Below are 11,306 nucleotides of genomic sequence, written 5' to 3' on the forward strand. Positions count from 1 at the left end.
CCAGGCTGGCCTCGAACTCAGAAATCCGCCTGCCTCTGCCTCCCAAGTGCTGGGATTAAAGGCGTGTGCCACCACGCCGGCTATAAGTGGGAGTTTTAAAGAACTAAGCCCAACCTAGGAAATGAGATGAGAGATACATTATTCAGCACTAATCTACTTAACTCTACTTTTTCTCTTTTCCAGGTGAGTAACATCTTTGCTGTCCTTAAATATAAGGGTTATGGATTTCACATTACCACTAATACACCTGAACTTCTGTCAATAAGTACTCCCAATAATTAAGTCTGAATAGAATATACAAGTAAAAGATTTAAAATCTTTGATTACCTGATAGCTTGAGTCCTCGTTCTCCTACTTGTGTGTCATATCCATGTGGCATTCGAAGAATTGCATCATGAAGACCAGCTAATTTTGCTACTGCATATACTTCCTCAGGTGAAGCATTGATGTTTCCATATAAGAGGTTGTAGTAGATCGTATTATGGAAGAGGACAGCATCCTGAAGCAGATTTATATAGACACATGTGTGTGCTTGTATACACATATATATTTAAAGACACAAGGTAATAGTAAATATCAAACTATGGCAAGCCCTTTAATTTGAGGAGGGTCCTGAAATCTCAGGTCCCTCTGTGGACCTAATTACCACATCTGACTTCTTGTGTTCATTCCAGATTTATTTCTAGACATTTATATGCTTGACCATATGCTTTTTCAATTCAAGGGAACTCAGTTTACACAAATTATTTTATAAATAGCTTTTTGAATTTAACATATGATGGAGTTGTCCATTCTGAATAACAGAAACATACTTCATTGTTTTAAATGGTTATATATTTCATACAACAGGTATAATTTACTTATTCCTCGATTAATGTACATTAATGTGATTAACATGTTGGAGTAAAATAGCATTTTATAAATGGCTTTACACAGCTGAGTATTTATGCATGGAGTTCAACATGTCAACTGATAGGTCAAAGGTCAAAGGTCAAGTTTATGTTTACCCTATAATATTATTGCTTAGCTATCCTGAAAATGTAGCTAGTAATGTACATGCATGCTCTGTACTCAATGGTATGCATGGCTTCTAGATCTCCGCATCTTTAGCAACCCAGGTTATTACACATTTTCACTTGCTGTGACTTTTAGAGTGAAATGGGCTTTTTGTTTACATTCACATATCCTTAATTACTGATGAGGTTAAATATATTTCCATACATTTGTAAGAAGCTTTTACTTTGGACTTGAAACTCAGAGAACAAATAATTTGTTCACCATGTTTGTATGTTTTTAGAGGAAGTCCACTGCAAGCTTTCATTTAATAGCTCAACTTGTTCTAACATAGCATACTAAAGATAATTTATTTCAAGTGAGTATTCATCTATTTTTTATCAGTCTCTGAATGGCTCTAATTGTTAATATTTACTAGGAAACCCAATAAGGTCTTTTACATTTCAGGTCCAGAACTTCAGATATTATTTCAAAATTTTTCTAGTTGTTTATATATCTACTATTAACATAAATTTGACATACTGAGTTGGTATCAAATAAACTCAAAGTTCTACACACAGAAGTATTTTTATTTCATATTCTGAAAAAATTAACAAATGCTAACTGAAAAAAAGAAAAATACAAGAGAATTGGATAAAATGAAAATGAACTAAAAGGTATGGCAGTCCACTCTTGTAATCCTAGCACAGAGAATGGTAGGAGCGCCATAAGCTTGATGTTAGCCTGCACTAGAGAGTGAGACCCTATCCCCAAACCACAACACAAATGGAAGTTTTCCACAATGTTTTGCACACAGTAAATATGGGTAACTGTGGGATATAGAGCAATTGTTAATTTAGTTTATTTAAGTGAGCATTTTATTAAGTAACCACATTTCTATCTATAGGTATCTTATAACATGGTATGCAACTTATAAATAGAAATAAATTTTATAAATTTAAGAAATTAAATAATATATTACTTTATCATCTAGAAAACATTAATGCTTTAATATTTATTCCATCGTTTTCTCTATTTGCAAGTGTTAATCTATATTGTATAGCTGGAATATTTTGATTGCTATTTTTCAGCAAACTTTGTAATGACACACTGCACAATACTCAATATTCTTTAAAACTTTAATGTTGGTGTCAAGAAATAACTTACTGGTTAAGAGCCCTCGGGTTAAGTGGACTGGTTGTTCTTCTAGAGGGTTTCCTGGGTTCAATTCCCAGTATATAGTCAAGTCATATGTACCCCCAGATTCAAAGGATCCAAAATTCTCTTCTGATCTCAATACCAGGCATGCACTTGATAGTACAAAGACTTACATGCAGGCAAAATACCCGTGTATGTCAAGTAAACAACAACAATGTAATTTGGGAAAACTTAATGATTTAAAATGGCTACATATCACTTGCTCCTGTAGGACTTCAAGCTTCAATGGGGTACAGATTGGGTACTTATATGGGATCCACTTTTCACTATTATAAATAATGGTGTTGTTGTGAACAGTTTATGTAAAGACACATGTTGTACCTTTTAATGTTTTACTAAAATTTCTTAGAAGCAGAACTATTAGGACACGTTCCCAGAACTTGATATGTGTTGTTAATTTTCTTATGAAAGCTATATACTTCTCTCAGAAGAGCAAGACTCCCATTTCACAGAGTTGTGTCTAAACTTGATATCCTACATTTCAAAATCTTTATCAAGGTGATTAAACTAAAAGTGTTATTTCATTTTCACTTAATTTTATATTACTAATGTCTCCAATAAGGATGGACAGCTTTTCTTCTTTTGTGAATTTAATGTTTTATTTTCAAAAGAATGAGAGAAACTATTATATAGTCTAATGGAATAGCAGAATTAGACTTATATGAATTAGAACACAGAACCCAGTGAGGTTACAGCCCAGAATGTAGTTCATTTGGCAAACATGGTTGGTTAGTTGGTTGGTCGGTTGGTCAGTCGGTTGGTCAGTCTGTCTGTCTTTCTATCTATCAGAGTCATCTAAGATGAATATTAAAAAACAGGTTTCTGGGCTCACAATGCACTCTACCACCAAAAGCAGAGCATATGAAAAGGAGTGGGATTTCAACAATTTCCCTAGTGTTATACTCACTAAAATCTGGAATTGTCAGGAAAACACAGGACAGAAAGGAGTGCCATATGCTGGAGTACTTGGGGACCTTTGGGGTGTGTGCCTCAAACTGAAGGCAACTACCTTATCCAAGTGCTGGAATTTCATGTGTGATTGCCACATCCTTCCTGATGACTTTCTTACAGGTTTTCTCCTCTCCTTTCCCCATATGATCTGTGCTCCCAGAGATCTGATACTGGTGTTATGAATCAGACACGTACTCTACCATTTAGGCAGAGTCTCTGATTCCTTTATAGATTTTCAAGATAAAACCATACACCCGGGCTGCTGAGATGGCTCAGCGGGTAAGAACACCAACTGCTCTTCTGAAGGTCCTGAGTTCAAATCCCAGCAACCACATGATGGCTCAAAACCATCCGTAATGAGATCTGATGCCCTCTTTTGGAGTGTCTGAAGACAGCTACAGTGTACTTACATATAATAAATAAATAAATAAATAAATAAATCTTTTAAAAAATCCCAAAAACCAAACAAACCACACATCCTATAAGGCTATCTATTTCCTGTCTTCTCAGGCTTTACTTTAAATTTCCTTTCCTGGCCCAAGAGCATTTACTAGACATTTTAAAATTATTACAATGAGTCATGTACTGTATGTCTCATAGCGAAGAGCAAATAAGGCTTAAAACTTAAGTTTGGTAGAGTAACTACTTTGTAATTATAAACTTAATATGTTAAAAGCTATTTAAAGTTACTTTTAATTTTCTGAACATATATATTGTGAGTATTGTGCTTGGCGTGTGTATATGTGTATTCTCTAGACTATAATAATAATAAATAGTATCTATTTATCATGAGGAAACTGAGATGAGCCCCACAGAAGTGATTGGTCTTAGACCTCGGATTAGACTCCATGTCTGCTTGATTAAGGTAGGTGGACACTGTGAGGACTGCTTGATTTACATATGCCAGCTAGGACTATATGGTGATCCACTGTTTCAAAAAAAGCAGAATTTCACTTGAAAGGTCTAACACTATGTCACTAGCATATGTTGACTCCTTAGATTCAAATGATTATACTAATATATACGTCACCCCTCTAAGACTTATATTCTGTTTTAAATACCTGAGGTACTACTCCCACTGCCCGCCGAAGACTTTCCAGGCTCACATCTTGTATATTTTGACCAGCAAGGTAAATGCTACCCTTTTGAGGCTCATAGAAGCGAAACAGCAGCCTCACTATCGTGCTTTTTCTGAAATTGGAGAGGAAAAAAGGTTAATCAGCATCTGTTGTCATTAGGGAAGCTCCATTTAACTACAGTTAATTATTTCCCTATGATAAAAATTCACATCCAGAATTACACATCAATAATGTAGAATTTTATAAATAACTAAATTACCCACCCTGACCCACTACCTCCTACAATGGCCACTTTCTTTCCTGCAGGGACTTCAAAAGATACTCCATTAAGGACTTTCTGTCCTTCGATGTATTCAAAATGCACATTATCAAAGGCCACTGTGGCTGTCTGTGGTGTTATTTGAAGGAGAGGTGCCATCACTTTGTCCTAGCAGGTAAGAAAAAACAAAAAACAACTTAATATACTACTTAGAGTAAGCTCTGCATACAATGTTTTTAATTAACAGTCAGAAAAGGAAAATTGTGGGAAAGGAGGTTTATGTAAATGGAATAAGGCTACTTCCATATTCTTTTTTCATTCTTCACTGCATAAAAATATGTGGATAAGAAATTCCTATATATTTCAATTGCTAGGAACATTTTAGGAACATGGTGAGGAGTTGGGGAAGAAATGATGGTAAAGAACTTGTTTGTCTAACATAGTGATACAAAAATATTCTTCTAGAACAGTAGTTCTCAACCTTCCTAATGCTGTAACCCTTTAATACAGTTCCTCATGTTGTGGTGACCCCCAACCATAACATTATTTTGTTAGTACTTAATAACTGTAATTTTGCTACTATTGTGTATCTGACATGTAGGACATCTGGTCTGCGATCTCCTAAATGGGTCACGGCCACAGGTTGAGAACAGCTGTTCCTGAACAACCCAATGTTCACGACACAGCATTCATGTTCTTTTGAAAAGGCATCTGAATATGCATTACTTACTTTAATCCGCGTGTCTACCTTGAGCAGAGTAAACAAGGTGTTCATATCTATGAGTGCTTGTCTTGTCTCTCTATATACAGTTCCCAGGAAGTTAAGGGGTAATGACAGTTGAAAAAGCAGTCCATTCACCATCACTAGATCTCCAACAGTAAGGGCACCTTAGTTTACAATCAGAAGAAGAAAGACATGATATAAATGTTCCCAGTTTAGGACAGAGTTTTAGAGCCAATTTCTATGACAAATAGTTCTAAGTATACATAATCAGAAACATTTAAACTGACACAAATTGTACAGTTTATGAATGCATGAAGTAAGTAAGGTAGGAACTTGGTGTACATTGTATGGAAAGGGAAAAGCATACCTATATGCTATATTTAATATACAAAAAGAATGATTTAAGTAATGATAGAAGTAGAAGGTTAAAAATATTTCTGTTTTTCCTCTAAGGCATAAGTAAACACTTCTTGTACAGTATACAAAAGAAAATTTGTAAAAGAACATATATTAAAATTTGGAGTGAATGACTCTCATGACCCAAAATAATGATATTAATGTCACACCAGATATTACTTGTAAATGAAAAAACTACAAGAAAGATACTGGTGATTATAAAACAAGTCCTTTGAACTAAACAGTAAATTAATGCCATTATTTTCCAGGTCTATAAGAAAAATTAAAAACATTAGATACTAAAAAGGTTGCTATCTCAAATTAATAAAAACATTTTTTAAAGGTATCATAAAATTACATGGTTAATTTTTAAAAAAATGTTTCTCCTAAAGCATCAGGTTACAGAGCCATCAAATGCATAACTAGAATTCTTACTTTCAATGAGTAAGTCAGTGTTAACCAAAAGGAAATAAAAGAATTATCAATAAAATACATTCTGATAGGAAAAGAAAAACACTCTAAAATGGCTAAATATTGGGTTGAACACACTTTACAATGAACACAAAACATTTATTCTTTCCATTAACCCATTTATAATATTCTCTAAATGTGATACCCATAGGCCCATTACCTGCCACAATTCCCTGACTGGCAAGCACCATTATAGCTGTTAATCCGACACTGAAAATAGCATTTTGGCCAAAATTCAGCATTGCCAGAGTAGAGGTACTTTTCAATGAAGCAGTCTCATATGTCTTCAGGAATCCATCATATCTTTGTGCTTCATATTTTTCATTATTAAAATACTACAAATATATAAAAATAGTAACTATGGATGAATCCAAATAAATACTCTTTTATGTAATTGGTATAAATTTTGTTACATTTGATATATAGATAACTTTTACAGATCCTATATAAAATTGAACTTTGAAGAAAAAAAATGGGTCAGCAGGAGTGGGAAGGGGATGAGAAGAGAAGTGTGGGGGGGAAGGTAAATAAAATCAAAATACATTATATACATGTATGAAATTGTTAAAAATAAAAACAGAAATATATATATGTCTGGCTATCTGTATGTATATATATGTATATATATATACATATGTATATATGTTTTCAATATTAGATTACAGTATTTCTGAAAGTTTTCAAATAAAGGATTATATTCAAAATTCAATAACCATTTAGTACCTAATCAATTGGAACCTAAAACTTATTATTTAAACATGCTTTCTATTTGTGACATTTCCTTCACAAATCCTCATCCCGATGCCTGGAATTCCCAGTTGCCACTGCCCTCACCAGATCATGCCTTTTTGATGCGTCGTCATCTGAATACTTACTTTGCTTTTCTAGCATACTATGACATCACGGGAAGTCAAGAATGACATTGTGGTCTACTTTTACTACGTTCTCCCATTATAGCACTTAGCATAGTGCTTTCTGCATGAGAGGAATTCAGCAATTATTCAGCTAATGAATGTAAAAATGAATGAAATAATTGAGGGAAAACACTATACTAGGCACTCTGAAGGATAAAAGAACTTGTACATCAGCTTAATTAGCTAATATTCATTTGTAATCAGGATGCTAATCATATTTATGATCATTTATAAACTAATTCAGAAGGTAAAATTCTGATATTTCCAAATAAAAACTGAAGAGGAAAGACAGCACATTCCTAAACAAAAGAAAAATGTATTTCATCGTACCGAGAGATCCTATTCTAATCTGATATCCTTATGGCGACCACTAAATCTTGGTGTGAAAGTCAGACAGCCGGATACTTAAACAGCTTACCTTCACAGTTTCATAATTCAGCAGTGAGTCAATAGCAGCATTACCTGCATCGTTATCTGCTTTGTTCATTTCTATTCTAAATCTAGTTCTGTAAGACAAAGATTTACACAGCATGAAACATATGCTATAGTGTAACTAATTTCTGCATTCTTGACTAGCCTCTGGGGACTAGCATACCTCCACCGTGTAACTGCAACTGTGAATGCTGTATATGCACCAAGTGTTCCTAGGGTTACCAATGCGAACTGGGCACCACATTTGTAATACTGAAAAAGAAGTCAAGAGAAATAACAAGAAGGGGTTAAATGATCTTTGACTTTCATCATTTACCAATAAATAAGAAAAGTGAGAGATTTATCATGTATGTAAAAAACTCTAGCAACATTTTCTATCATGTAAAATAAAAATGCAAAAATAGTTATTTTAGTAAAATATGATTATGAATCATGGTTAATTATACTTTGAACCAAAATTATAACTGGTTATAGCAGTTTCATTTAAGTCTCAAACTTAGCAAAATGGAAAGCCTGTAGAGAATATTATTGCTTTCATTGAAAGTGTTATTTAAAATACTATGCACTTCTTCAGATAACACAAAGCATTCCTTTTCTTATAATTATTGTTTTAAAAACAATAAAACGAAACAATTTTTTTAAAAAAGTTGATGTTCTCACTTTAAAGCACCACAGCAGCAAATTTCAGTCAAAGGATATTTATAAAAACTATGATGCTTACAAGTTACCTTAATCAATAATCAAATACCTAGACATTCACTCAAGTTAACAAGAAAAGAAAGTCAAATGGTACTGCTACAATTATACCATCAAATTCTAACACTGAAACAGTTTAAGCCTAAAGAGAAGGAATTAAGTAAAAGATTACATTGTTTTAACATGTTAGGATCCATAAATTGAAATGTAAATTCTGAGCACATCAATCCAATATGTGACATACAAGATTCTTGGGAGGAAAAAAACCATTAGAAGCACTAATCAATGGTCTAGGTGTCTAAAAGAATAACAGAGAATAAAGACAGTCCTTTGATGCTTGTGGCAAAATAATGAAACAAACTACAAAATCTTTCTGGCATCATGGTATGCAGAAGCATAACAGTTTCAAATATTCACTTGCTATTAATAAGACTGTAAGATGAAAGCTTACTATGAAAACTGTATTACTTACCAAAACACTACTGACAAGCATCATCTCAAACACAATAGGGAGAAGATTAAATACTAACGCACTGAGGACAAAACTAATGCCCCTTGTTCCTCTGTCAATAGCCTTAGATAAAGCTCCTGTCTGTCTGCTCAGATGGAAACCCAGATCCAAGTTGTGGAGATGGAGAAATACATTTTTGGCTATTCTTCGTATTGAATTTTGTGCTACTTTGCCAAATACTGCATTTCGAACTTCATTGAAAAAGGCAGCTCCGGCTCTTGATACGCCATCTAACATAACAAAAGAAAAAGGGGGGGGGGTACAGAAATGTTAGAATCATAGTAGTGTAAGTGACAAGGCTGCAGGAAATCTTTGTACAATGAACAGTTCATCCAATAAATAAATATAACACAGAATATTTACACTAAAAGAAGCCTAGAGCTCATCTACTCTAATGAACACTAACCTTTTCATCATCATGAATCCCTTTCCATGTTATTTGACCCTAGATTTCAGATGCTGAAAGATTTTTTTCCAATTAAAATACTTTTAATGTAGAAATAGCCCAGATGGCCTCATTGTGGGTAAGTGCACAATATCTAATTCAATTCTCTCAAATAACAAATGTGAAAGGCTTAGATGCTGAAGAGTCAAGTGCTTTTAGCAAGCCCCTGCTTCTGCTATGAAGTATTATAAAATGTCCTTTCAAATGTATGGGGCCCCATTACATTTGACAGAACATTCTATTATTTTCAAATTGTATTTGTTTGTCATGGTCACTGAGTATATTTTAACAAAGCACGAATGTTCATAGATCATTAATTAGCTATTTTCATTCAATATTAACAGTGAGAAAAGAACTGGCTTTCTTAAGAGAGGTATCTTATAAAAAGTCTACTGAAGATGGTGGCAATGCATTTAATGTCTTGCTTTATATTATCCTTTTCTCAAACATGGAAAATGCTGCCATATCACAGAAGTTTTGCAAAGCATATCATACAATGAATTTTTGAAAACAGATCAAAAAAAATCTCACATAAAATAATAAAAATCCAAAATGCTAAGTTGTATTTGTAGTTAAAAGGTCATCTGCTCAAATATGATGAAACCTTCTTGAAGAAAGTCAACACCTGTAGACAGATTAAAGAATCACACATACAGCCAATCAGAACTGCCGTTGCCATGGTTGCAACTGTATTTGGTGCATCACTCAGGTTCAGCATGTTTCCCGACATCTGGTTGAGGCTGTCTACAGCATATTTAAACATGAAAGGAACCACAATATTCATGGCCTAAAAATATAAAAAACATCAATTACCCATCATACATAAAACATTTATTATAAAAGTACAAATATTTTCCTTAAATTATTATTTTTGGTAATGTTTACTGGAATACATTTGCTGGAATTGAAATGATTTTTCTAATTTATAAAGATAAAAATCTTTGGCACTGGAAGCTCTGCTATTTCAGTATTCCTATGACACACTGCCATGCTAATATTAATTTACAACCTATATTTTATATTATAGTTATTTATGTATATATTTTTCTTTTTAATTATATCCTTGAGGATTTAGATCATACTACTCCTTTTTTGTCCTACCCCTATAGAGTATGATGTTTTGCATATAGGAGGGGATAAATATTTCAACATGATTTATTTTTAACCAGACAATTTGAAGTTGAAATTACATACCAAAGAGGATCATAAAAGCTAAAACATGATAACTGTCTGTGATTGATTCACTATTGGGGAAAAATAGCACTGCCAGATCTGTTTAGCTCACAATAGTCTTTGTTCTTCTATCATATAAAACAAGCATCAAATGGTTTGATTTGCCCTCTGTTTCTTTTAGAATATACTAAAAAGAGTTCTAATCCAGAAAGCAACATTTAGGTCCAGCAAATTTATCAGACTATCAAAGTACCTTTGAAAAGATTAAATTACAGACTTAAAAAATACAAACAATGAATATGGCCTATTAAACACACTGGAAATATACCACCTGCTTTATTGCTATGCTACTCTCTTGTTAAACATTATAAATTAACTATTTCGAGCCGGGTGTGGTGGTACACGCCTTTAATTCCAGCACTTGGGAGGCAGAGGCAGGCGGATTTTTGAGTTCGAGGCCAGCCTGGTCTACAAAGTGAGTTCCAGGACAGCCAGGGCTATACAGAGAAACCCTGTCTCGAAAAACCAGAAAAAAAAAAGAATTAACTATTTCCTAATAGAACCTATGTAAATCTTACTGATCAAGATTTCAATTAACTATGTACTACTGTTCTATGGTACCAGGCTTGAATTTTTAAGGTTTCTAACTATCCACTCTTCCTCACGATTTTTTCACTTTCCAAAGCTCAATCAATCTGAATCTTTTATCATTCATAACACTTTCTTAGAGCTTGCAGAACATTTTATAGTTTATACTTCAATATTATCACTCTCATGATATACTTATGAACTTTTATTATGCATGTGTGTGGTATATACAATATCTGAGGAAAGGCAGATGTTATGAGGTTTAATGACATGAGAGGTGAGATCAAAATTGAAGCTTGGTACTTGAGGTCAGAAAAACTTCCAGGGGCTGGTGAGATGGCTCAGTGGGTAAGAGCACCCGACTGCTCTTCCGAAGGTCCAGAGTTCAAATCCCAGCAACCACATAGTGGATCGCAACCATCCGTAATGAGATCTGGCGCCCTCTTCTGGAGTGTC

General features: G+C 33.8%; 1 protein-coding gene across 1 annotated transcript in view; it reads right to left on the bottom strand.

Moving 5' to 3' along the window:
• The window catches only part of Abcb7 (ATP binding cassette subfamily B member 7), a 129,966-nt gene that overhangs the window by 14,513 nt on the left and 104,147 nt on the right, over positions 1-11,306 (bottom strand). Inside the window, exons 5-13 of the mRNA XM_021152859.1 lie at positions 9,744-9,876; positions 8,606-8,874; positions 7,601-7,689; positions 7,424-7,511; positions 6,252-6,426; positions 5,231-5,388; positions 4,505-4,668; positions 4,224-4,353; positions 328-499 (exon numbers count right to left, since the gene is read on the bottom strand). Of these exons, the coding sequence (XP_021008518.1) occupies positions 328-499; positions 4,224-4,353; positions 4,505-4,668; positions 5,231-5,388; positions 6,252-6,426; positions 7,424-7,511; positions 7,601-7,689; positions 8,606-8,874; positions 9,744-9,876 (1,378 nt within the window). The remainder of the gene's footprint in view (positions 1-327; positions 500-4,223; positions 4,354-4,504; positions 4,669-5,230; positions 5,389-6,251; positions 6,427-7,423; positions 7,512-7,600; positions 7,690-8,605; positions 8,875-9,743; positions 9,877-11,306) is intronic.

The sequence above is a fragment of the Mus caroli genome, chromosome X (assembly GCF_900094665.2).
Source record: "Mus caroli chromosome X, CAROLI_EIJ_v1.1, whole genome shotgun sequence".
Taxonomy (NCBI): Eukaryota; Metazoa; Chordata; class Mammalia; order Rodentia; family Muridae; genus Mus; species Mus caroli.